The 23,987-nt window shown below is 34.2% G+C and overlaps 1 protein-coding gene across 1 annotated transcript in view; it reads left to right on the top strand.

Moving 5' to 3' along the window:
* The window catches only part of CHIC1 (cysteine rich hydrophobic domain 1), a gene marked incomplete at its 5' end in the record, with an annotated part of 32,069 nt that extends 9,390 nt beyond the window's left edge, over window positions 1-22,679 (top strand). The window contains 5 exons of the mRNA XM_081041691.1: window positions 7,528-7,582; window positions 14,234-14,389; window positions 19,271-19,327; window positions 19,591-19,650; window positions 21,217-22,679. Of these exons, the coding sequence (XP_080897817.1) occupies window positions 7,528-7,582; window positions 14,234-14,389; window positions 19,271-19,327; window positions 19,591-19,650; window positions 21,217-21,267 (379 nt within the window). The 3' untranslated portion in view covers window positions 21,268-22,679. The remainder of the gene's footprint in view (window positions 1-7,527; window positions 7,583-14,233; window positions 14,390-19,270; window positions 19,328-19,590; window positions 19,651-21,216) is intronic.
* Between the last annotated feature and the right edge of the window lie 1,308 nt (window positions 22,680-23,987).

Here is a 23,987-nt window from a genome sequence, read left to right as displayed (position 1 = left end):
CAAGATAGAGATTAGACATTTATATAACTTACAAAGTCATCACCTGACAAATCTAGTACCCATCTGACACCATACATATAATAGTTATTACAACATTACTGATTATATTCCTCGTGCTATACTCTACATCCCCACAATTACTTTGTAACTGCCAATTTGTGCTGCTTAATACCTTCACCTTTTTCACTCAACTCCTTCCCCTCTGGCAACCATCAGTTTGTTCTCTGTATCTATGAGTCTGTTTCTGTTTTCTTTGATCATTTATTTTGTTCTTTAGATTCCACATATAAGTGAGATCATATGGTATTTTTCTTTCTGTATCTGACTTATTTCATTAGCATAATACCCTCCAAGTCCATCCATGTTGTCGCAAATGGTAACATTTCATTCTTTTGTATAGCCGAGTAATATTCTATTGTGTATATCGGGGGTGCCAAAAAATGTATACACAAGACTTTCATTCATCTTCTGTTATCAATATGTATTAGTATTACAATTTTAATACAGGTTTTTCCTTTCTTAAAATGTGTATACATTATTTTGGCACCCTCTATATGTACCACATGTTTATCCAATGGTCTATTGGTGGGCACTTGGGTTGCTTCCATGTCTTGGCTACTGTAAACAGAGCCACAGTGGACATAGGGATGCATATGTCTTGTAAAATTAGTTTTTTTAGTTTCTTTGGATAAATGTGAATATAATACCACGAGTGGATTACTCAGTCCTTCTTTGTCTCTTGATAATAACCTTTGTTTTAAAGTCCATTTTTTTCTGGTATAAGTATTGCTACCCGAGATTTTTTTCATTTCCATTTTCATGAAATATCTTTTTCCATCTCTTTACTTTCAATCTCTGTGTGTCTTTCAATCTGAAGTGAGTCTCTTGTAGGCAGCGTATGTGAGGGTCTTGTTTTCTTATCCAGTCATGTCTCTTGATTGGAGCATTAGTCCATTTACATTTAAAGTAATTTTGATAGATATGTAGTTATTGTCATTTTATTATTCATATTTTTTTATTTCATCTTAAAGAAGTCCCTGTAAAATTCCTAGTGATTCTGGTTGGGTGGTGAGGAACTCCTTTAGTTTTATCTTGTCTGGGAAGCTCTTTATCTATCCTTCAATTCTAAATGAGAGCTTTGCTGGGTGGAGTAATCTTTGTTGTAGGTCCCTGCTTTTCATCACTTGGAATATTCCCTGCCACTCCCTTCTGGCCTGCAAAGTTTCTGTTGAGAAATCAACTGACAGTCTTATGGGAGCTCCCTTGTAGGTTACTAACTGCCTGTTTCTTGCTGCTTTTAAGATTCTGTCTTTGTCTTTAACCTTTCGCATTTTAATTATAATGTGTCTTGTTGTGGGCCTCTGTGGGTTCCTCCTTTTTGTGACTCTCTGCACTTCCTGGACTTGTATGTCAATTTCCTTCACCAGGTTAGGGAAGTTCTTATCATTATTTCTGCAAACAGGTTTTCAATTCTTTTCTCTCTCTCCTCCTTCTGGTACCCCTATGATAGGAATGTTTTATGTGAGGGCCCTTAAACTGTCCTCATATTTTTGGGTTCTTGGGTTTTTTTGTTTTGTTTTTGCTTTTCTGATTGGGTGTTTTCTTCTACCTTATCTTCCAAATTGCTGATTCAATCCTTGGCTTCATCTAATCTACTGTTGATTTTCCCTGATGTAGTCTTTGTTTCAGTTATTGTACTCTTTATTTCTGACTGCTTTTTTATGTTTTCTGTCTCTCTTTTTATGTTTCCTAACTCTTTGTTGCAGTTCTCCCTGAGATTATTGAGCATCATTATGACTAATGTGATGCTCCTGCTTGGTCTGAAGCTGGCCACTAGGTGTGCTGGTTCTGGGGCCTTTTGGAAGAGGAAGAGCTCTGCTTTAAAATGTATCATGTCTACTTTCTAAATGAAACTTGTATGTGTTTCTTTGTTACACAATAAGAATTCACTAGTTGTGGAATAATGAATTAAATTCTATCTTTTTGACTAGGGAAAAAGTCACTATTTAGCTAAATATAATTTAAATGAAATATGTTTTTGCTCTATTAAATATTTGTTATTGGTTGCTGAGTTAGTATGTAATTGTAAATGTATATTTAATACTAAAATGTCAATTTCTCAAACAGAATATGAAAGTTGCCATAAAAATTTACGTACAGGGGTACGCTATCTTGTTTTTAAGTTTGGCTCTATGCCTGTGTCTATGTATGGATTTAAAGGCAATGTTATTATGAGAATGTTATTATGAGAATATTATGTTCTCATTACATATTGTACTGACACCTGAAGAATTAATTATTTTTTAAATGAAGTTATGTTCTTTTTATAATTACTAATTAATTTTCTCAACTATTTTAAAATACAGAATTTGTTGTTTTAAAATACATGTTAAACACACAGGTATAGTATGTTTATGCACAGATATGTGCTTTGCTACTAGCTGCTAAGTATAGAAAGTCTTTGTATTTAAGAATGACTTCTATTCTTAAAAAGAAGCTTTTAGCATAAATAATACAAGGAGAATATGGTATTCCCACATACAGTTTTAATAGGACATTGGATTTTAACATGACTTTTTTCTTAAAATTTTTATTAAAATATAGCTAACATGCAATATTATATTAGTTTCACGTGTACATTATAGTCATTCAACAGTACGCACCTGGCACTATACAGACTTATTACCACATTATTGATTATATGTATTCCCTATGCTAAAGAAGTGATCATCATGATAAGTCCAGCAACCATCTGACACTGTACCACGCTATCACAATATTATTGACTATGTTTCCTGTGCTGTATACTACATCCCCAAGACCTATTTGTTTTGTATCTGGAACTTTGAACCTCTTACTCTTCTTTACATTTTCCCTCCTTTTTGAATTTTTCAATTAGAGTTCGCATTCAGTGTTATTTTATATTAGCTTCAGGTGTGCAGCATAGTGGTTAAATATTTACATAATTTAGGAAGTGATCCCTTGACTAGTACCCACCTGGAACTATATATAGTTATTACCATATTATTGATTATATTTCCTATACTTTACATCCCCATGACTATTTTGTAACTACTAATTTGTATTTCTTAATCCCTTCATCTTTTGCACCCTGCCCCCAACCCCCTCCCATCTATTACCCCAATAGATCTAGTATCCATCTGACACCATACATAGTTATTACAATATTATTGACTATATTCCTTATGCTATACCCTACATCCCCATGACTGCTGTGTAACAATAAATTTGTACTTCTTAATCCCTTTCCCTTTTTACTTACCCCAACTCCCTCTCATCTAGCAACCATCAAAATGTTCACTGTATCTATGAATTTGTTTCTGTTTTGCTTGTTTATTTTGTTCTTTAGATTCTACTTATAAATGAAATCATATGACATTTGTCTTTCTCTGTCTGACTTACTCTATTCATCACAGTACCCTCTAGGCCCATTCATATTGTCACAGATAGCAAGATTTCATTCTTCTTTATGGCCGAGTAATATTCCATTACATATATGTACCACATCCTCTTTATCCATTCATCCATTCAGGAATACCCAGGTTGCCTTCATATTTTGGTTATTATAAATAATGCTGCAATGGACATCCCCTCAAAGTAGCATTTTGGATTTCTTTGGATAAATACCCAGAAGTGAGATTACTAATTGGGTCCTTCTTTGTCTCTTTTTATAGTGTTTGTTTTAAAGTATTTTGTTTGGTATAAGAATTACTACCCAAGCTTTTTTCTTTGTTTGTTTCCATTTTCATGAAATATCTTTTTCCATCCCTTTACTTTCAGTCTGTGTGTGCTTTCAATCTGAAGTGCATCTCTTGTAGGCAGCATATGTAAGGGTTTTGTTTTCTTATGCATTCAGGCCCCCATCTTTTGATTGGAGCATTTAATTCATTGTATTTAATGTAATTTTTGATAGCTATGTAGTTATTGCCATTCTATTATATATATATGTAAAAGAAGTCCCTCTAAAATTCATTGTAATACTGGTTTGATGGTGAGGAACTCCTTTAACCTTTTTGTTTGTTTGTTTGGGAAGCTCTTTATCTGTCCTTCAATTCTAAATGATAGCTTTGCTGTGTAGTCTTGGTTGTAGGTTTTAATCACTTTGAATATTTCCTGCCAGTCCCTTCTAGCCCACAAAGTTTCTGTTGAGAAATCAGCTAAGAGTCTTATGGGAGCTCCCTTATAGGAAACTAACTGCTTTTCTCTTGCTGCTTTTAAGATTCTCTCTTTATCGTTAACCTTTGGTATTTTAATTATTATGTGTCTTGGTGTGGGCCTCTTTGGGTTCATCTTGTTTGGGTCTCTCTGCACTTCCTGGGCTTGTATGTATTTTTCCTTTGCCAGGTTAAGGAAGTTTTCTGTCATTATTTCTTCAAATAGGTTTTCAATTCCTTGCTTTCTCTCTACTCCTTCTGGTACCCCTATAATGCGAATGTTGGTATGCTTGATGTTGTCCCAGAAGCCCCTTAAACTCTCTTCAATCTTTTGGACTTTTTCTTTTTGCTGTTCTGATGGAATGTTTTGTGCTAACTTATCTTCTAAATCGCTGATTTGATCCTCTGCTTCATCTAATCTACTATTGATTCTCTGTAATGTATTCTTCACTTCCATTATTGTATTCTTTATTTCGGACTGGTTCTTTTTTATATTTTCTATCTCCATTTTTATGTTTTCTAACTCTTTGTTGAAGTTCTCCCTGAGATCATTAAATATCCTTATAACCAGTGTTTTGAACTCTGCATCTGGTAGATTACTTGTCTCCATTTTGTTTAGTTCTTTTTCTGGAGCTTTGTTCTGTTCTTTGATTTAGGACGTGTTTCTTTGTCTCCCCATTTTGGCTGCCTCTCTGTGTTTGTTTCTATGTATTAGGCATGGCTGCTATGTCTCCTGGTCTTAGTAGAGTGGCCTTAGGTAGTAGGCATGCTGTGGGGCCCAGTGGCAAAGTCTTCCTGTTCCCCTGAGCCATGCACTCCAAGTGTGTCCCTTGAGTGGGTTGTATGTGCCCTTCCTCTTATAGTTGAGCCTTGGTTGTCATTTGCTCGTCTATGGGAGGGATTGACCCTCAGGCTCACTGGTTATGTGGACTCGCTGTGACTGCAGAGGAGGAGTTGATACAGGGGCTGACTCTACAGAGCAGGATCTGCCTCAGCAGTTCTCTGTTGCCTGCCCAATCCACCCCTTGGGTGTGTTGCCCTTGGAGGAAGCTGGGTGATGTTCCAGCTCGTTTCATACCCACTGCAGGTCAAATTCAGCCACAGTCTGTACCCCACTTGGGGTGACCCATCAGGACCCACAAAGAAACCCACAAATGGCTGCCACCTGTGCCATGTTTGGAAGTGCCTTGAGAGGCTAAGTGTGAACCAAGGCCACCTGCTGCAAGTGCCAGGCCAAGGGCTGCTCAACCAGAGGTACAGGACACACTCACGCCAGATGCTACTTGTCTGGGTTCCACGAACCTTTGAGAGATCCTAGGAAAGTCTGAAGCATGAGGCAAGGCAGGCAATTTGTACAAAAAAGCCACTGGAAGCAGCTTAGGTGTGCACAAAAGTTGGGTGGGGTGGGGTCTCGGATCACCAGGATGGGGCAAACGAATGGCATTAGCCAGATATGGCGGCCACCTGTGTCTGCATGCTCGGGAGTGGGAGGTCTCAACAAAGAAACAATGGCCTCTGTCAGCTCCTCCATCCAGGAGAAAGCTGACCCCCTGCAGCCCCCATCCCAAAGCCAGTTAGCTTAGTTCCCCACCAGATATCCCTGCCGCCTCTCCAGCTGCTACCCCAGTACTGGAGTTCAGCGCCAGTGATTTCGTCTGTGAGTAAGTCTGTGTGCGATCCCTTTAAGAGGAGCACGTGGGACTCCACCCACCGTCCATCACAATCTCCACTGCTTTTCACAACCAGAAATTATGGGGACTTCTCTCCCTGGCCCTGGAACCCTGAGTTGGGCAGGGGCTGGGACCTCTTGTTCCTCGAGGGGGATCTCCACAGCTGAGATAACCCTCCCGATTTTTAATGGTCACACCCCGGTGTGGGACCAGCCTGTTCCACATCTCTGCCCCTCCTACCAGTCTCGAGGTGGCTTCTTATGCATGTCCTTAATGGTAGGGCTTCGGTTCAGCAAGATTTCAGGTGATTTTCAGTGATGGTTATTTTGCAGTTTAGTTGTAATTTTGATGTGTTCGTGAGAGAAGGTAAGCACAGCTTTTACCTATTCCACCATCTTGACTGGAAATCTTAATATATCTTTCAAGTGACCCTAAGACCAAAGTGCCATAAATGAGTTAACTCAAACAGTACAATAGGTTATTATTTAACAAACTTTTATTAAATACCTACTATATTCCATTATGCTGCTAAGCATAATGGAAGATAGCAAAATAAATAAACAGTAGTTCAGTTCTCAAGGAGCTTAATATAGGACAGAAAGAATCTGAAGATCAGCATTTGAATTTTGGTTTCCCCCTTACTAGATATATAAATTGGGGTAAGTAATTTAATTTATTACTTTTGGAAAAAAAATTTCTGAATGTCAGCTTCCTTGTCTGTAAAATTGGGATGACAATACCTCTCTTACAGGGTTATAGTCTTGAAGTAATATATTTACCTAGCACAATATCTAGCCCATGGTAAGTTGATGGTTACTGATAACTGTTACTATTATTGCCTATCTCACAAGGCATTCTTAGTAAATGTTAGTGTCTTTTCTTTTTTGCTTACAACCTATTAATCACTAACAAAAAATTGTAGTCACTATGATATACGAGTATCATCTAACATGCAGGAAGTGACCTTTGTTATGCCTTCTGAAATCCACAAGTAGGTGAATAAAGGCTTGTAAAATTCATTTTGACTTCCTCATACAGATTTCAATCAGTGTACATGAAGAGAGTATCAGAGCTTTCAAGGCTGGGATCTGTTTTCTCAAAATTGATTGAATATAATATATATATATATATGTGTGTGTGTGTGCGCATACACACACACACACACACACATATGCCATTCATAGGGATCAATCTTTGAGTTTCTGAATAGTAACTGACAATAAGTTGTCAAAGTCTGTGGTTCCAAAGGTTTTGTTAGCTTTTATTAGGATATTTTTCATATATACACCAAAGTAGAAAGAATAGTATAATCTACTCTCACATAGTACCCATCAGCCAGTTCCAACAGTTATCAACTAAAATGGGTTTTAACAAACATTTCAGTCAAAAATTATATTTCCAGCTCTATATCAGTGTTTCTCTAATTTATTATTTTTAATCCCATATCATGGATCTAGTCAGAATCCTACTTTAACCTTTGCTCCTTAAGTTTCTTTTATTATTAATTTGGATTAACAGTCAAAGATTTATTTTCTATAAATATCATAAAATTAGTTTTAAGATACGTTTTAAAATCACAATATCAAAAGAAAAATGCATGGCTTTGTAACTTTTTTTAAAAAAAATGGGAGAGAGTTAAATATGCTGGGTAGAATATATTTTGTTGTGTCTTTGTTTTTAAGGTTTGGCTTGAGCAACAAGTTTGATACTGAATTTCCCTCAGTTCTAACAGGGAAGGTAAGTGAGAGTTTGCTTTGAACTTTTCAATTCTAAAAGCATTGTTTTATGGCTTATTCAGTATTATGACAAATGTTTGACTCACTGGTAATGAAGTCCGGTAACAAGAAGCCAGGGTACTTAGAGGCTGTGTTGTTAGTGACTGAAAGCTGTCTCCATGACTACTAGCCTATAACCAGTTATTTTGTTCGTTTTCCGTTAATGCCACCCATTATTTACTTATTTGTTCAGTTTTTACAGTTTTGCCTTTTTTCTCAGCCCTGGTAGGTATATATAGTTTTTCATTTAACTCAGTAATTTCCAATGTTTTTAGAGTAAACAAAGTTATCATGGTTTAACTTTGTATCACTCTTATAAAGTGTCCTGTGGTCTGATTTGTTATACATCAAAAGAATCAAATTTTTGGTTAGACATTTTTCTGCATTTTAGATAGTTTGGGTTTCTAAAATTGGACTCACTGCAATAAATTGTTCCCCAGTTCCTCTACATTCAGTGGTATCTTCTAGCATTGAGGTTCAAATAGTCAAAGACTTCCTAGGATTTGAAGTTGTGCTTGGGAACTCTTCTTACAACAGTAATGTTAACTTCTAGGCCCAAGGGAAAAGGCTCTGACTAAGGCAAAAGGTTGTTTACATATGTTTGTTACTTGAGAAAATGTAAACAAAGAAAGAGAAAAGCCATTATATTACAAAATATTCAATAATTTCCAAATAGTTAAGAGTTGAGTGCTTGGTAGCTAAAATGATGATTTGGGGTTAAAAGAAGTTAACTTTCATGTGTTGAAGTCTATAATTTAATATCACTCTGTTGAATTTTAGTACTAGAAAAATGCTATTTGTCAGTATAGATTTTGGTCATATTTTAAAATCATTTCGTTCACTAAAGGGCTTTTATATGCTATTTTAGTGTTATTTTTTCTCACACATTATTGAAAAAAGCAAGATGCAAATCAGTATGTAAAGTATGTGTAATAAAGGGGAGAAATAAGCACATTAATAATTCTATAAAGTAATTCTAGAAGGATACACATGACACTAATAAAAGTGATTACTTTCATTGAAGAAGGGGAAGGAGACAGGTGACAGCAGGAGTAAGGATGAGACTATTTTCTGATTATCTTTTAGTATTGTTTTGATTTTTGAACCATGTGACTATATTACCTATTCGAACCTTAATTTACTTTTTTTAAAAGAAAGATTGTCTTTTTTTTTAAAATATTTCACATCTGTCCTATTATTATTATTTAATTTTATTGGGAATATTGGGGAGCAGTGTGTTTCTCCAGGGCCCATCAGCTCCAAGTCGTTGTCCTTCAATCTAGTTGTAGAGGGCACAGCTCAGCTCCCAGTCCAGTCGCTGTTTTCAATCTATAGTTGCAGGGGCCACAGCCCACCATCCCATGCAGGAATTGAACTGGCAACCTTGTTGTTAAGAGCTCACGCTCCAACCAACTGAGCCATCCGGGAGCTCAGCGGCAGCTCAGCTCAAGGTGCCATGTTCAATCTTAGTTGCAGGGGGCGGAGCCCACCGTCCCTTGCAGGACTCCAGGCGTTGAACTGGCAACCTTGTGGTTGAGAGCCCACTAGCCCATGTGGGAATCGAACCGGCAGCCTTCGGAGTTAGGAGCACGGAGGTCCAAACACCTGAGCCACCAGGCTGGCCCTGTCCTCTTGTCTTTGGACCTTTTATATCTCTCCTGGGGTATGTCAAATCATTCCACATAATAATAAACAGGTGGAGATCGTCCCTGGCTAATTTTACATTATAAAACATGTGGCTATATAACTTTTTAGGACACAAAGAGCCCTTCGGTGTGAGATTTCGGCCTCACTCTCTAGTATGTTCTACCGTCCTATCCTGATCATTTAGAATAAATCAGTTTAAGTAGATTTCAGACGTAGATTTGTTTTATATGAATTAATCATAAATGTTTTCTCCAAATGAAAAAAAGAGCTCTATGAAAAAATCTCTTCACTGTGTGTTCACCACCCAGAACAGAATTATATACCTGAAATCTATGTAATTTTACTAACATTTGTCACCCCAATAAATTTTAAAAAAAGAAAAAAGAAAAAAATCTCTTGAACAATAATGTGTTTGTGGAAAGATGTCAAATTCAATATTAATAGTAAAGAGAATATGAATTGAAACATCTCCAATGGAAAACTTGTTCTTTATGTTCCCTTCATGCTGCTGCTATGTTGTCGGGGGCAGTTATATCCAGCTTTATTACTGGTTTAGTTTATTTAAAGTTTGAATTACAAGTTCAAGAAATTCTAGAAAATAAATAATCAAAAAAGTGTTAGAGAAGAGAGTTCCAAGGCAGAAGAATTATCCGTCTTTGAAATAGGTCAGTTGTATGTGCTTGAGGAATCTTCAAAATATTTCTTCACACTTCTTCATTTCTCTCCAAGCCTTCTAAAACGAAAAACTCCACCAGCCCCAAAGTACAGTTTTTTAAACTAGAGGATAAGAATTTTAAGCTGTTTTTGGTATCCCTAAATACAACTTAAGTAATCTGGACATGAGCTGTTCTTAATGACATCCATTCTTTTCAGGTGACCATTTTTGTAGCACATATCATAATGATTGGATATTTTATTCTAGTGTGCACTATTTAAAGTGCACAAAATTTCTCATATATTAGATAAGGCATAAATGATGCTGTGATATTTTTCTTAGTTTAGTGCTTGGTGATAAAAAAAAACAGCACTAAAAGGAATTCTAAAAATCTGATTTTTAAGTCACATGTTGTAGCATTACCTTTATTCATTTTCTCTTTAATCAGATGATTTTTCTCCAGTAGGCACTGTTTAATTTGTGTAGGTTATTTTGGATTATCAAAATGCTTTTTTGATAATTGAGGGGAAGAGCAAAAAGAATTTACATGAACCAGAAAAAAAAAGAAAAGAAAAAAGATCTGAATTCTAGACTTAGCAGTTTTTGTACAAAAATATTTAAAAATGAATATTTTCATTCATTTGCTAAATGCAACAGCTGAAAAAGAAAGAGAAATCTACCTATTCATAGTGAAAGAAATCAGTCTTTCACTATGAATGGGATTCTAAATAGCTTTTATGCCTGAACTAAGCAAAATTACAGAGTGCATTCTGAAAACCTAAAAGCCATTTTGACAAGCTCTGTGGCTCGGTATTAATTTTGTGCTTGTTATGTATTAATGCTTTAAATACAAATAAAAAATCTTTTATATTATGTGCAGAAAAGATAGTTTCCACCGTTTCGCTAAAGATAAGTCCTCCTGTCACAACAGGACATACCAAACAGGTGTATACATAAAGATTCTGGTGACCAGAAAATGAAAGGACCACAGAATTTTAGAAAAGAAATAAAAGCTTCTGACCCTCAGCTTGAAACAATTAAATGGTGTTATGAGGAGATTAGTGTGCAGTATTGGGAACCATAAGCCATAAAATCGACCTTTACTTTTATGAGCCGATATGACAAGTGATGGATAGGCTTGTGTTCCTGGTGATTAAAGGAGGCAAATCAGTCCTGCTGGGTTTTGCTTAGATTTTCTTCTGTTTACAGAGTCTCTTGTATCCTGTTATAAAATATTATGACCCTTTCCCCACCTTTATGATGTGCTTTTCTTTTTTCTTTCCAAGAAAGTCAAAGGGAATTAAATGTTTCTTTACATCCTGCTGTTTGGCTAGAAAGTAAAGGGCTTCCATCTAACCTTCATTACTGGAGATTATATGGAAGCAAATGAGTAAAATGTTATTAACTCTGATTCCACACAGTTAACTAAACATTCCTTGCACATTGTTTAAAATTAGTTAACCAGTTCTCATTTCCTATACTTTTATGTGTTTTTTGGTTTTTACTGTTATTCAAATAGATTTTTTGAAAGACAATCCTGGCCTTTTTTTTTTAAAGTGAAAATGCAAATTTTAGTTTATTGTTTCAAGTTCTAGTAAGTTTTCTTTTCAGAAGATTTATGTTATGACTTCAAAAATCTGCTGGTTGCCAGAGGGGAGGAGCATGGAGGGATGAGTGACAAAGGTGAAGGGAAATACAGTCAGTAATCAGGTAACTTTGCATGGTGTCATGTGGTTATTACACTCAGTGTGAGCACATAGTAAGGTACAGAAATGTCAAATCACTGTGTTGTACACCTGAAACTAATATAATGTTGAATGCCAACTGTACTTAAATTTTTAAAAATCTGAATTCTCATTTTTAATAACTTGAGTATTTAAGTTTTCAATTTGCCCACGATAAGAGTATACAAACTGAGACTATTGAGTGTTAAATGTGAATGTGGAAAGTATTAATTAGCAAGGAAGAAGGAAATTTGCCACATTTTAGGAATGTTTTTGTTAATTCATTTCCAGAAGCATGTAATGAAAAACCAAATTTATAACAAATGTTACATGCCTGGCATATAATTTATTTCACCCAGAAAGTTTTCAACAAAAAGCAAGTTTTACTTTATGGGCTGATAAATTTCTGGCTTTAACCTCACTTTTTGCTCTTACTTTTTAATCTGTGCTTATACACTTTTAAATAAAAATTTAAAATAAAAAATTTACTTTTTAAATAAAAATTTAAATTCTAATTACAAGCACTTAAATTTGTAAATGGACAGAGTTCATAATTTTATGATTTACATAAGTTTATATCAAAATTTTGCCATGTTTTAAAAATGTGTTAGTGTTTCTAGATCTACAATTTATTGAGAATTGATAGTCATATTGCAGATTAGAGATAAATACATAAATATATTTTCCCTATTTTAACTTCTATTTTGTTGCTCAGTGATTCACTAGGTAAAAATGAAGTTCAATATCACTGAGGTAAATCTGAAGAATTGAAGAACTGAAGAGCATTGAATTTACATTCAAAATGTAGGAGATTATCCTTTTGTTTATAATAAAACGTGTGGCAAAGCTTTGCTTTTCTTTCTCCAAATCTTGTCAGAGCTGTGATTCACTTCTTTTTCAAAGTCTTCCAGTCAGGAGATTCTTTCTAAGGTATAATTTCCATTACCTGTGAGGTATGTAAAACAAAGACTATTATTTTCATTTTAGAGATGGTGAACTAAAACTCAGAAAAATTAAATGAATTTGCCTAGGATTTTTCATAGCTAATATGTAGTTAGAATCCAGATCTTGATTTATTGTCTAATGTGCTTAGCCTGTGGGTGTTTACTATTTTCAGTTATGAGCCATGGCTCCCTGAATTTATTTTCATATTTACCTCAGAAACTTAGTCATTTAATTGAAATTCTTTTTACTCATGATTTTCTTTAGGTCATATTGCCAACAATCTAGATGGAGAATAAAATTTGTTTCCTTTCCCCTTTCCTTTCCCCCTAAATACAGTTTCCCCTTTCTTTTCCCCCTAAATACAGTTTTGAGCCTCACAATTTCACAGTTGATGTTAGTTAACATATTGGGAAGAAAATCAAATATGTGGGTTAAGCAGTTAACCTTATTGAGTAGAATGAATGATTCTAATAAAGCTAATATAATTCCTTAATGTTTTAATCATGATGGTGCTGAATTCTGTGGTCATGTAGTTTTCTAACATCTGCTAATAGTATATGTTTTGCAGTGTTGACTTTAAGACGTTTATTAAAAGACAAAAATGTAGTAAATTGATTCCTCTAGTATAAGTTTTACTTGGAAGAGTTGTAAAGCTCTATATTTTTTATAACAAGCGTACTAATCGGGTTTTTCTTTTACAGCAGCTTCTTTTTCCTAACAATTTCATGTTTTGCTTGCACAGCCAAATGTTGGATTTTTCCCCCATAGACTTTACAGTCTGACAGCTTTCTAAATCAAAGGGAGTCATTTTTGTGATTCAGAAATGTGATTTCACTGAAAGCAAGCTATCTTTAGTAAACCTTTGAATTGTATAATACAACTTTCAAGCAGAATTTTAGGTGGAACTCTAATTATGCCTGTCATGCTCTTGCCTTTGAACTGACTTTGTCATTGTTTACAGAGAAGCACAAGCAGCCACTCCAGCAATGAAAGTAGTAATTCAAAATATTAAATTTGTATAAGGACCTTTCAACTTTCAAAATTTATAAACCATGAGCATATTTTATGCTGAACATTAAGATTGGTTTTTGAATGTAATCACTCCTCACTGCCTTTTCTAAGTGTAGCTTTTCCTTACAAACAATGGGAACAATGGCAAGTGTTGAAATTGTTATGTTGCAAATTTGCCAGGGAGAAAAGATTTGAGAGTTGCCTTTTTAAAAGTAATCCAAGAATATTGCCAGCGTCTAATTTAAATTTCATATTGTTATGTTATTCTTCTAGTCTTACTCAACTTCTGGTCAGAATGACTGGAGACTATTAATACTGCCTTAATATTGAGAATATTTGGTAAGAAAACTGCTTGGTGGGTATCCTTTACCACAAATTTCATTGCCATCATTTTATTGTTGGCAATTGCAGAAGATGGTTTTCAAACATCAGACTAAGTTCTATAAACATAAAATTATGTTGTTTTGCTTTCTAATGTCATCCAGGAGCATGTAATACATATTTATAAGGGAAGAAATCTATTTAGACATGTGTTGTTCTTTAAAGTAATAAGACAAACATTTTCTTTAGGTTTAGAGATGAATAGTGGAAAGCTGCCCACAAACTGTTAAAGCTTATGCCCTTGTTGTAGGTGGCCCCAGAGGAATTCAAGACCAGCATTGGCCGTGTGAACGCGTGTTTGAAAAAAGCTCTCCCAGTCAATGGGAGATGGCTGCTGTGCGGTTGTCTCTGCTGCTGCTGCACCCTGGGTTGCAGCCTGTGGCCTGTTATTTGTCTCAACAAAAGAGTGAGTAACAATTTTATTGTATACTAATGATAAGAGCTAAGATTTATTAAACACTTGCTATGTGCCAAGTATATTTCTTGATTTAATTTATTTTCACAACAATGCTGTCCTCATTCTAGGGGCAAAGAGACTCAGGGACATAGAGAGTAAGTCATCTGTCCAACCTTTATCAACACTTTATCACAACATGGGTTCCCATCATTTTAAATAAGTGCAGTGTTAGTGGAGTACTTAAGTAAATATAAATGCAACTGGATTACTTATTCGTTTTACAAAACCTGAAGCTCTAATTTAAAGCATTTCCAACCTACAAGTATATGGAAAGACTTCTGATCTGGAGACATAAGTGGGAGTGACCTACAAAGTTGGTGCGGGAGGTCAGGAATCCTGCTTAGTTTTCAACATGTTGAAACAACATTCCAACATGACATTACTAGTTATGTCATGAATTTAAGACTATTATCTTTGGAGCAGCCTGATGGCCCAGTTGGTTAGAGTGTGAGCTCTGAACAACAAGGTTGCCTGTTCAGACGTGGAGCTGATGGACCCTGTTCCGCAATAAAAACAAAAAGACTATTATCTTAATCTCATTTTCTTTAAAATTTTATTTTAGTCTTTGAATGATCCCCCTTCCATGGGAAGATATCTTTAAATTTTTTTAATTAAAGTTTATTGGGGTGACAATTGTTAGTAAAGTTACATAGATTTCAGGTGTACAATTCTGTATTACATCATCTATAAATCCTATTGTGTGCTCACCATCCAGAGTCATTTCTCCTTCCATCACCATATATTTGATCCCCCTTACCCTCTGGTAGCCACTAAACGATTGTCTGTGTCTATGAGTTTTTGTTTCTCATTTGTTTGTCTTGTTCTTTTGTTGTTTTTGGTTTATATACCACATATCAGTGAAATCATATGGTTCTCTGCTTTTTCTGTCTGACTTATTTCGCTTAGCATTATAATCTCAAGATCCATCCATGTTGTCACAAATGTTTCTATATCATCTTTCCTTACCGCCGAATAGTATTCCATTGTGTGTATATACCACAACTTCTTTATCCATTCATCTATCGAAGGACATTTTGGTTGTTTCCATGTCTTGGCCACCATAAACAAAGCTGCAATGAACATTGGAGCACACGTGTCTTTATGGATAAATGTTTTCAGATTTTTGGGGTAGATACTTAGGAGTGGGATTGCTGGGTCATATGGTAATTCTATTCATAATTTTTTTGAGGAACCTCCACACTGCCTTCCATAGTGGCTGCACCAGTCTGCATTCCCACCAACAGTGTATGAGGGTTCCTTTTTCTCCACAGCCTCTCCAACACTTGTTACTATTTGTCTTGTTGATGATAGCCATTCTGCCTGGGGTGAGGTGATATCTCATTGTGGTTTTTATTTGCATTTTTCTGATGATTAGTGATGTTGAGCATTTTTTCATATGTCTATTTGCCATTTGTACGTCCTCTTTGGAGAAATGTCTCTTCAGGTCCTCTGCCCATTTTTCAATTGGGTTCTTTGTTTTTTTGTTATTGAGTTGCATGAGTTCCCTATGTATTTTGGATATTAGCCCCTTATCAGAGGCACTGTTTGCAAATATCTTCTCCCATTCAGTTGGTTGCCTCTTTATTTTGTCGATGGTTTCATTTGCTTGGTTTCATTCTGTTGCAAGAACAGAAGCTTTTAAGTTTGATATAGTCCCATTCATTTATTTTAGCTTTTACTTCCATTGCCTTTGGAGTCAAATTCATAAAACGCTCTTTGAACCCAAGGTCCATGAGTTTAGTACCTATGTTTTCTTCTATGCAGTTTATTGTTTTAGGTCTTATGTTTAAGTCTTTGATCCATTTTGAATTAATTTTGGTACATGGTGACAGATAGCAGTCCAGTTTCATTCTTTTGCACGTGGCTATCTAATTCTCCCAGCACCATTTTTTGAAGAGGCTATCTTTTCTACATTGTGTATTTTTTGCTTCTTTGTCAAAAATTATCTGTCCATATTTATGTGGGTTTATTTCTGGTTCTCGATTCTATTCCATTGGTCTGTGTGTCTGTTTTTCTGCCAATACCATGCTGTTTTGATTATTGTAGCCCTGTAGTACAAGCTAAAGTCAGAGAGGGTGATACCTCCAGCATTGTTCTTTTTTCTTAGGATTGCTTTGGCTATTCGGGGTCTTTTGTGGTTCTATACAGATCTGATGATTTTTTGTTCTATTTCTTTAAAAAATGCCATTGGGATTTTGATGGGGATTGCATTAAATCTGTATATTGCTTTGGGTAATATGGCCATTTTAACTATGTTGATTCTTCCAATCCATGAGCATGGAATGTCTTTCCATTTCTTTGTGTCTTCTTGAGTTTCTTTTAAAAATGTCTTATAGTTTTTAGTGTATAGGTCTTTTACAGCCTTGGTTAAGTTTATTCCTAGGTATGTTATTCTTTTTGTTGCAGTTGCAAAAGGAATTGTTCTTTTATTTCTTTTTCTGAAATTTCATTGTTAGTATATAGGAATGCAGTGGACTTTTATACATTGATTTTGTACCCGGCAACTTTAGTATATTCGTTTATTGTTTCTAATAGCGTTTTTGTGGCGTCTTTAGGGTTTTCTATATATAGCATCATGTCATCTGCAATACCAGTTTTTTAATTTATTTTAGCAATGTTTTTAGTTTTCAGTTTACAAATCCTTTACTTCTTTTCTTAAATTTATTCCTAAATATTTTTTTCTATTGTGAATGGAATTGGTCTTTTACTTTCACTTCAGATTGTTCTTTCCTAGTGTATAGAAATACAGTTGATCTTTATATGTTGATCCTTGTATTACTTTTCCATCTAATGTAACCAATTTCTACAAACTTAATGGCTTAAAACAACACCCTGTTATTATTTCACAGTCAGAAATCTGGGCACAGCATGGTTCAATTGGATTCTCCTACTAGGATCTAATAAGGCCAAAATCAAGGTGCTGGAAGGGCTGCATTCGTTTCTGGAGATTCTGGAAAAGAATTTGCTTCCAAGCTCATTCAGGTTTTGTCAGAAATCATTTCCTTCTTATACATTCTGTGTGAGCCTTATCACCTTAAAACCAGCAGTGGTGGTTCGTGTTCTTCTTGAGCTCCAAACCCCTCTGACTATCCTTCCACCAGCGAAATAAAGTTTTCTACTTTTAAATGCGCCTGTTACTTTGGGTCCACCAAAATAATCCAGGATAATCTCCCTATTTTAAAGCCAAACAATTAGTAATGTTAATTACATCTACAATATCCCTTTTGAAATGTAAAATTTCTTTTTTTTTTGTCTAATTGTCCTGGCTATCACTTCTATTACAATGTTGAATAAAAGTAATGGGAGGAGACATCCTTGTCTTGTTTTTAATCTTAGGAGGAAAATATTTAGTCTCCCTCCATTAAGAATGATGTTAGCTGTAGGTTCTTCATAGATGCCCTTTCTCGTATTGAGGAATTTTCCTTTTATTCTTATTTTTTAAAGGATTTTTATCATGAATGGGTATTGGATTTTTGTCCAGTGCTTTTTCTAAATCTTGATGATCTTTCTAAATCTTGAAGAAGATGATCATGTAGTTTCTGCCTTTTACTCTATTAATATAATGTACTACATCAATTTATTTTTGTGTTCCGGGGATAAATTCAACTTGGTGATGGAATATAATCTTTTTCATATGTTGATAGATTCAGCTTGCTAGCATTTTGTTGAGAGTTTTATATTTATGTTCTTGGTATTATTTCTTCTTTAACTGTTGGGTAGAATTCATCATTAACACCATATGGGTTTTTCTTTGTGAAAGGATTTATAATTACTAATTCAATCTCTTTATTTGTTAACTATCTGATTTTGTTTAGAAGAGATTCTATCCAGTTTAGTGACTCCACAATAAACTCTAGCTGGCGTTGTATATGAGCTGAATATAATTGCTGTTGGTTGTTAACTTACATAGTTGAACAGGTAGAATAGTTTCTCGTGTTGATGCTTTGGAAATCATCTCAGATATAGTCTGATTTGTAAATCATTTAATTTTAGGGAATAATTTTAAACATTAACAAGTCCTACTAACCTTTTATATCAGAAACCTCATAAAACTCTTTAAATAAGAATCAAAACTACCTGGTAATATTTTATTTTAATGTTTTCAAAGGTTTTGCAAACTTTTCTTACTCCTTACAAAATATATACACTCCAAATGGAGAAACGCGGCCTCTGTCCTACTACAGTGCTGCTTCTCTTTTTATTGTTTCCTCTAAATACAAGGTTTCTGACTAGCTGTTTTTTAACAGTGGAAATTTTGATATATGTTGGCTTGCTTTATTGAACCTGTAGACCTTGACTGACTACTACTTGCCAGGCATTGTGCTAGGAGCTCTGATAGGAAACTTTTCTGTGAAGAATCAGATTAGCTTGATATATTGCATATATATTGAAAAAGTAACCCTGTGAAAATGTAGATCAGGTCTATAAATGGACTATTAGCAGTATTAGTAATGTTTTCACAATAGTCCAGTGAATGGACTCACAAGACAGTACTTTGTACATATTTCATTTTGAAATGCATATATTAAAATCCTGAGTGTGTGTGTGTGTGTGTGTGTGTGTGTGTGTGAGAGAGAGAGAGAGAGAGAGAGAGAGAGAGAGAGAGAGAGAGAGAGAGAGAGAGACACGGGGCGGGGGGGGGAGGGAGATCTTATTATAATAGTATACTAATCACCCAAAATACCTTTCCTCTTTTGGCAGTTTCTGTCAGTTACATTGTTTTTCTCTGATTTTTAATAGAAAAACAAGAGGAGATAATAATAGGATCTTATATAGTTTACAAAGCTCATCAATTTCATTTTGTGACAAAGTCTTGATTCTTCCTCTTAGACCAGAAGATCAATTCAGAAGTTATTAGAATGGGAAAATAACAGATTATATCACAAGGTAAGAAAGTTTAAGCAAATAAGTGCCTCATTCATACATTGGTATTATTAAATTGAAAAAAAAAGAGAATTTTTCAGGTCCAAAAGAATGGATTAGAGAATTAATACTCAGTTTTTAATGTATAATCTTTACCAGGTACTTTTAAATGCTATGTTTTGGATCTTATACTTATTCCTGGATTGTTTTCAGTGATTTATTTAAATGTATAGGTAATAATTAGTATAAATTGATATCAAAATTCTTAACAAACTGTACTTTCTTAGCTTGCTTTGCACTGGAAGTTGACTAAAAGGAAATGTGAAACTAGCAATATGATGGAGTATGTAAGTATGCAGTTGTTTTTAATTAAAAATTTTTGGATTCCGTCCTAATTGTTACATTTCACTATGTTTATCATTTGTCAAATCGTCTGTCTACCTTTTTTCTCCTCCTCAGCCTGAACTTTTGTCATTTGGAACATAGAGGTTTCCTTCCATCTTCTTTAGATTTGTAGTCAACATAAAATATCTTGAAAGTTAGCAGTTATTTAGATTTTAGAAAAATCTCAGCTACCGTGTTTCCCTGAAAATAAGACCTAGCCAGACCATCAGCTCTAATGCGTCTTTTGGAGCAAAAATTAATACAAAACCCGGCCTTATTTTAATATAAGACCGAGTATAATATAATATAATATAATATAATATAATATAATATAATATAATATAATATATAATACCAGGTATAATATAGTATAATATATAATATAAGATATGATATGATATGACATATGATATGATATAATATAATACTAGGTCTTATATTACTTTTTGCTCCAAAAGACGCATTAGAGCTGATGGTCTGGCTAGGTCTTATTTTCGGGGAAACATGGTAGGATGCTCAGATGACAGAAAACATTGCACAACCTTAATCTGTTGCGTGTGTTGATGGGTACAGCTGCTGTTGAACAAGCTATTTCTGAATGTAATCTTGTCAAAAGTTGCATAACATAGGAATTGACTTCTGAATTATGGATTCACTTTCCTGGCTTCTTTTTTTTTCTTAGCTGACATTTAACTTTTAGTGAAGAAACTGTAGTTTCTATTTCTTTTTTTTACTGAAAGCTTTGCAGTCTTAATCATAAAACATTAATTTACATATAGCCAATGTGAGAAATTCAGCATCATTAACATTGAAAAGAATGAAATTTATCCAACTTTCAAGTTGCTGAAATATAGTATATATTTAGTAAACATTCCATTTCATTAATAAGAATTATTTTGGTATCTTTCTCCACTTTGAATAGTTTGGGGGGAAAATGTACAAATGACCACAAATTTAAAATCTACTATAGATAAAGCCCACATACACTATTATAAATTTATGTATTGAATTTATAATAGTTTATATATATCTTAGGTTTTTATTATTATATTTCTAAACCTTTTTTAATTAATTAAAATGTTTTAGTCAAACCATTTGGACACTTTATTATTTTTTACAAACAACTTGTAAGAGATTACTATACTCAACCAATATCAGCAGCTTTAGTTGAAAAATATATATAGATGTTATGTAGATAAATGAGGGTGGGGAAGGTGGGGAAGGACATAATAATGTAACTGGGTTTACTTTTCTGCACCTAAACAAATAGTTATTGTAAATCAGGTAATAAAAACTGTTAGCTACAGTAAGTAGTTATACTTGCCAGTTTCATTTAATTACCGATCTAATGAAAACATGTGGTATATTCTTTATGTAACTGTTTTATATATTTCGCTTACTTTGTAGTATAGGATCAAAATATAGTCCTGTGAGAAATGATTGTAGACTTTCTGGGTTATATATAAGTTACTCGTACAGCAAGTGAAATTTATTTTGTTATTATCTTCTTGTTTGTTTTTATTTTGCAGGTAATACTAATAGAATTCTTACCAAAATATCCCATATTCCGACCTGACTGAGGAATTTTGTTCAGTCACTTCTGTGTTACCTGTCATTTCCTACCCTTAGTGCCTTGTAGATGATTTTGGAATGAAGATGGTCTCCTTGCTGTGTTCAACTTATTCTTTACAATGGTAGAATATTCTCCTCACACTTTTATTTGTGTTGGTTTAAGAAGAAAATTTGCACATCATTTTTTCGTTGTTAAGTGAGGCTTGTGTTTTGCACTGTTAATTTTTAAATAAATATGTGTGTGTGTGTGTGTGTGCGTGCGTGTGTGTGTGTGTAGTTACCATTAAAGATAAAACATCAGTGCTGGTGTTTTAAAAAAAAAACAAAATCTTATTCTGAGCATGCTGCCTTATTATTTTCATACTCACTGTTTCTAAATATGCATCATTTTTCTAGGCTACTTTAATGCTCTGTAATCCCTTATTGGATATACATAAATAAGCTTTTGGTAGCTTTTAGAAATCGTTTTACTCTTACCTGCTTTTAAAGGACATGCAATTAATAGCACTGGTTTTGTCCTGCACTTTGCTAAATTATCACTTATGTTAGTGGATAAAATATTTAAACTCCTAAAGACTTGTAAATATTGTCTCTTTGCATAATGTAAAATGTGATATGCCATGGTTTACAGAATGTAATATTACTCTTGCTGTATTGCCAACAATTCTGCATAGATTTTAATATGAATGAAGTTTGCAAGCATCCTTTTGAATGTACAGACTGTTAACATGCTATTTTATGGCAACACCATAAAAGTATGTTAAAAATTTTAGGTGTAGGGCAGGGTTGCCCTTTTTAATGAGTTGACTGAAATTGAAATCATTGTCTGAGATATTCTGCATTGCACCTGAAGCCAGGAACCTTATTTTTTTCCATTTAATACAATAATTCCCATTTTATACCCCACTCCCACCCCTAAAGTAATTCATTTAACATCTGAAACATTTCACAGCCTCACTGTCCTCATTTATTTCCCTTCATGTTTCCATTCCCTTATTTGAAAATACACATAATTATGACGTGTAAGGAGTGTTTCAAGATTTCCAATCAAGATTTCAAGATTTCAAACTGTTAACCCCTTTCGAACCTCTACTTTGGGAAAGAGAGAAAGCTAATTGAGAAACTGAATCATAACCGATAAAATATTCTTGATCTTATTTTTGAAAATCTTTTTTAAACATTGATGTTTACTTACACAAAAGTATTTTAGTTTATACATTCACCACATAGGTAGCCTTTTCATCGATACATATTTTTCTATTTCTCTTCACAATTAAGATGAGTGAGAGTACCACACTCTAATTGTTCTAGAATTTGAATTTTTAACATAATAAAAGCTTTATATTGTGTTTATTCAACCGCAAGTATAAGCCTATATAGGCATTAGCTCCTAGTGCTAAAAATAAAAGTATCTGATACTGAATAATATTCTATCATCTTACTCTTATGGCTTTTAGTAACTTCTTTAGGCAAACATTCATCCCAGTGGAGGGAACAATCATTTCTTCATACAAGGTCAGGCCTTTTAAAGCCACTTTTGAAATTGATGCCTAATTTGAAATCCAAAATCCAGTAAAAGAAGACAGGGGAAAAGAGACACTGTTTGATATGTGGCTATAATTGTTTGCACAAACACTTTTCACCGCCCTCTGTTGAGCCCCATTGCCCCCACGATACCACCCAACCACCCAGAATCTCTAATTTTTAATATATTGTGTGTGCCTGCCTATGTCATTTGCCTATTTGCTGCACAATTGAAGCTATATTTTTATAGACAAGGTGGAAACCTTTGAAAATGCATACCAAATGTCTTGTTTTATAGCTGAGGTCAGGGAAAAATTGTATCTGTGGTTTATGTTCCAGCTAATAACAGGTTTTTGCTTCAAACTGTGACAGTTTAATACCAAAATTGATTTGCAGAATAATACAAAATTTCTAATTATAACTGATAGAATAATTACTTTTACGTTATCAACCCATAAAATGTCATTTTTTTCTATAAACTTAGAATTTAGCCATGCTATGGTCATAGTAACTTTTTCTACCATGTATAAGTCATACTTGGTTTTGCTCAAAGAAAAGCAGAAGGGGGTGAATTGATTCCATGATACAAATATTGAGACAGGAATAGAGTGCACCTGAAGGTGACAGAGTATAATTCAAGTCATAAAAACCATTTGCCAGCATGTGTAAACTTAATTTTAAAACCTAATCTAATCATTCTTAAATTTATTATTTTATTGATCATCACGCTGGTTCACTCATCTTATTTTCTTGAACTACTCAGAAAATACCCCGTTTTCTTTTTTTCTTATATGACTGCTTTTTCAAGCTATTTTGTTTTGGACAGGGCTGATTAGCATTTGGGTATTTTGGAGTGCTTTGGTAGGGAGGGGGTGTTTTCTTTTAATGAAATTGGCAACAGTGAATGCTGAAATGACAGAGCACACTGTGGTCATTAATTCCTCCCCCATCGACCTTTTTTTCTTTTATCCTCAGGATAAAACAGACTTGGATATTTTTCATGAAGTGAGTAAAATATTTTTGTGAAAGTTGTTTTTGGATTGAAGAGAGTAATTTTGAATTTCTTTGTTGCATAATATTCCTTTATGAAAGCTGCTGTGGTCCTTTCAGAGAAAATAACATGTATTTGCCAAAGTCTATAAATCTCACAGAGTTTTGAGTTTACAAGTTAAAACTGGTCTTTCTCTAATGTCCGCTTATGCAT

Source organism: Rhinolophus hipposideros, assembly GCF_964194185.1.
Source record: "Rhinolophus hipposideros genome assembly, chromosome: X".
Classification (NCBI taxonomy): domain Eukaryota; kingdom Metazoa; phylum Chordata; class Mammalia; order Chiroptera; family Rhinolophidae; genus Rhinolophus; species Rhinolophus hipposideros.
This window is presented reverse-complemented; position numbering and strand designations above follow the sequence as displayed.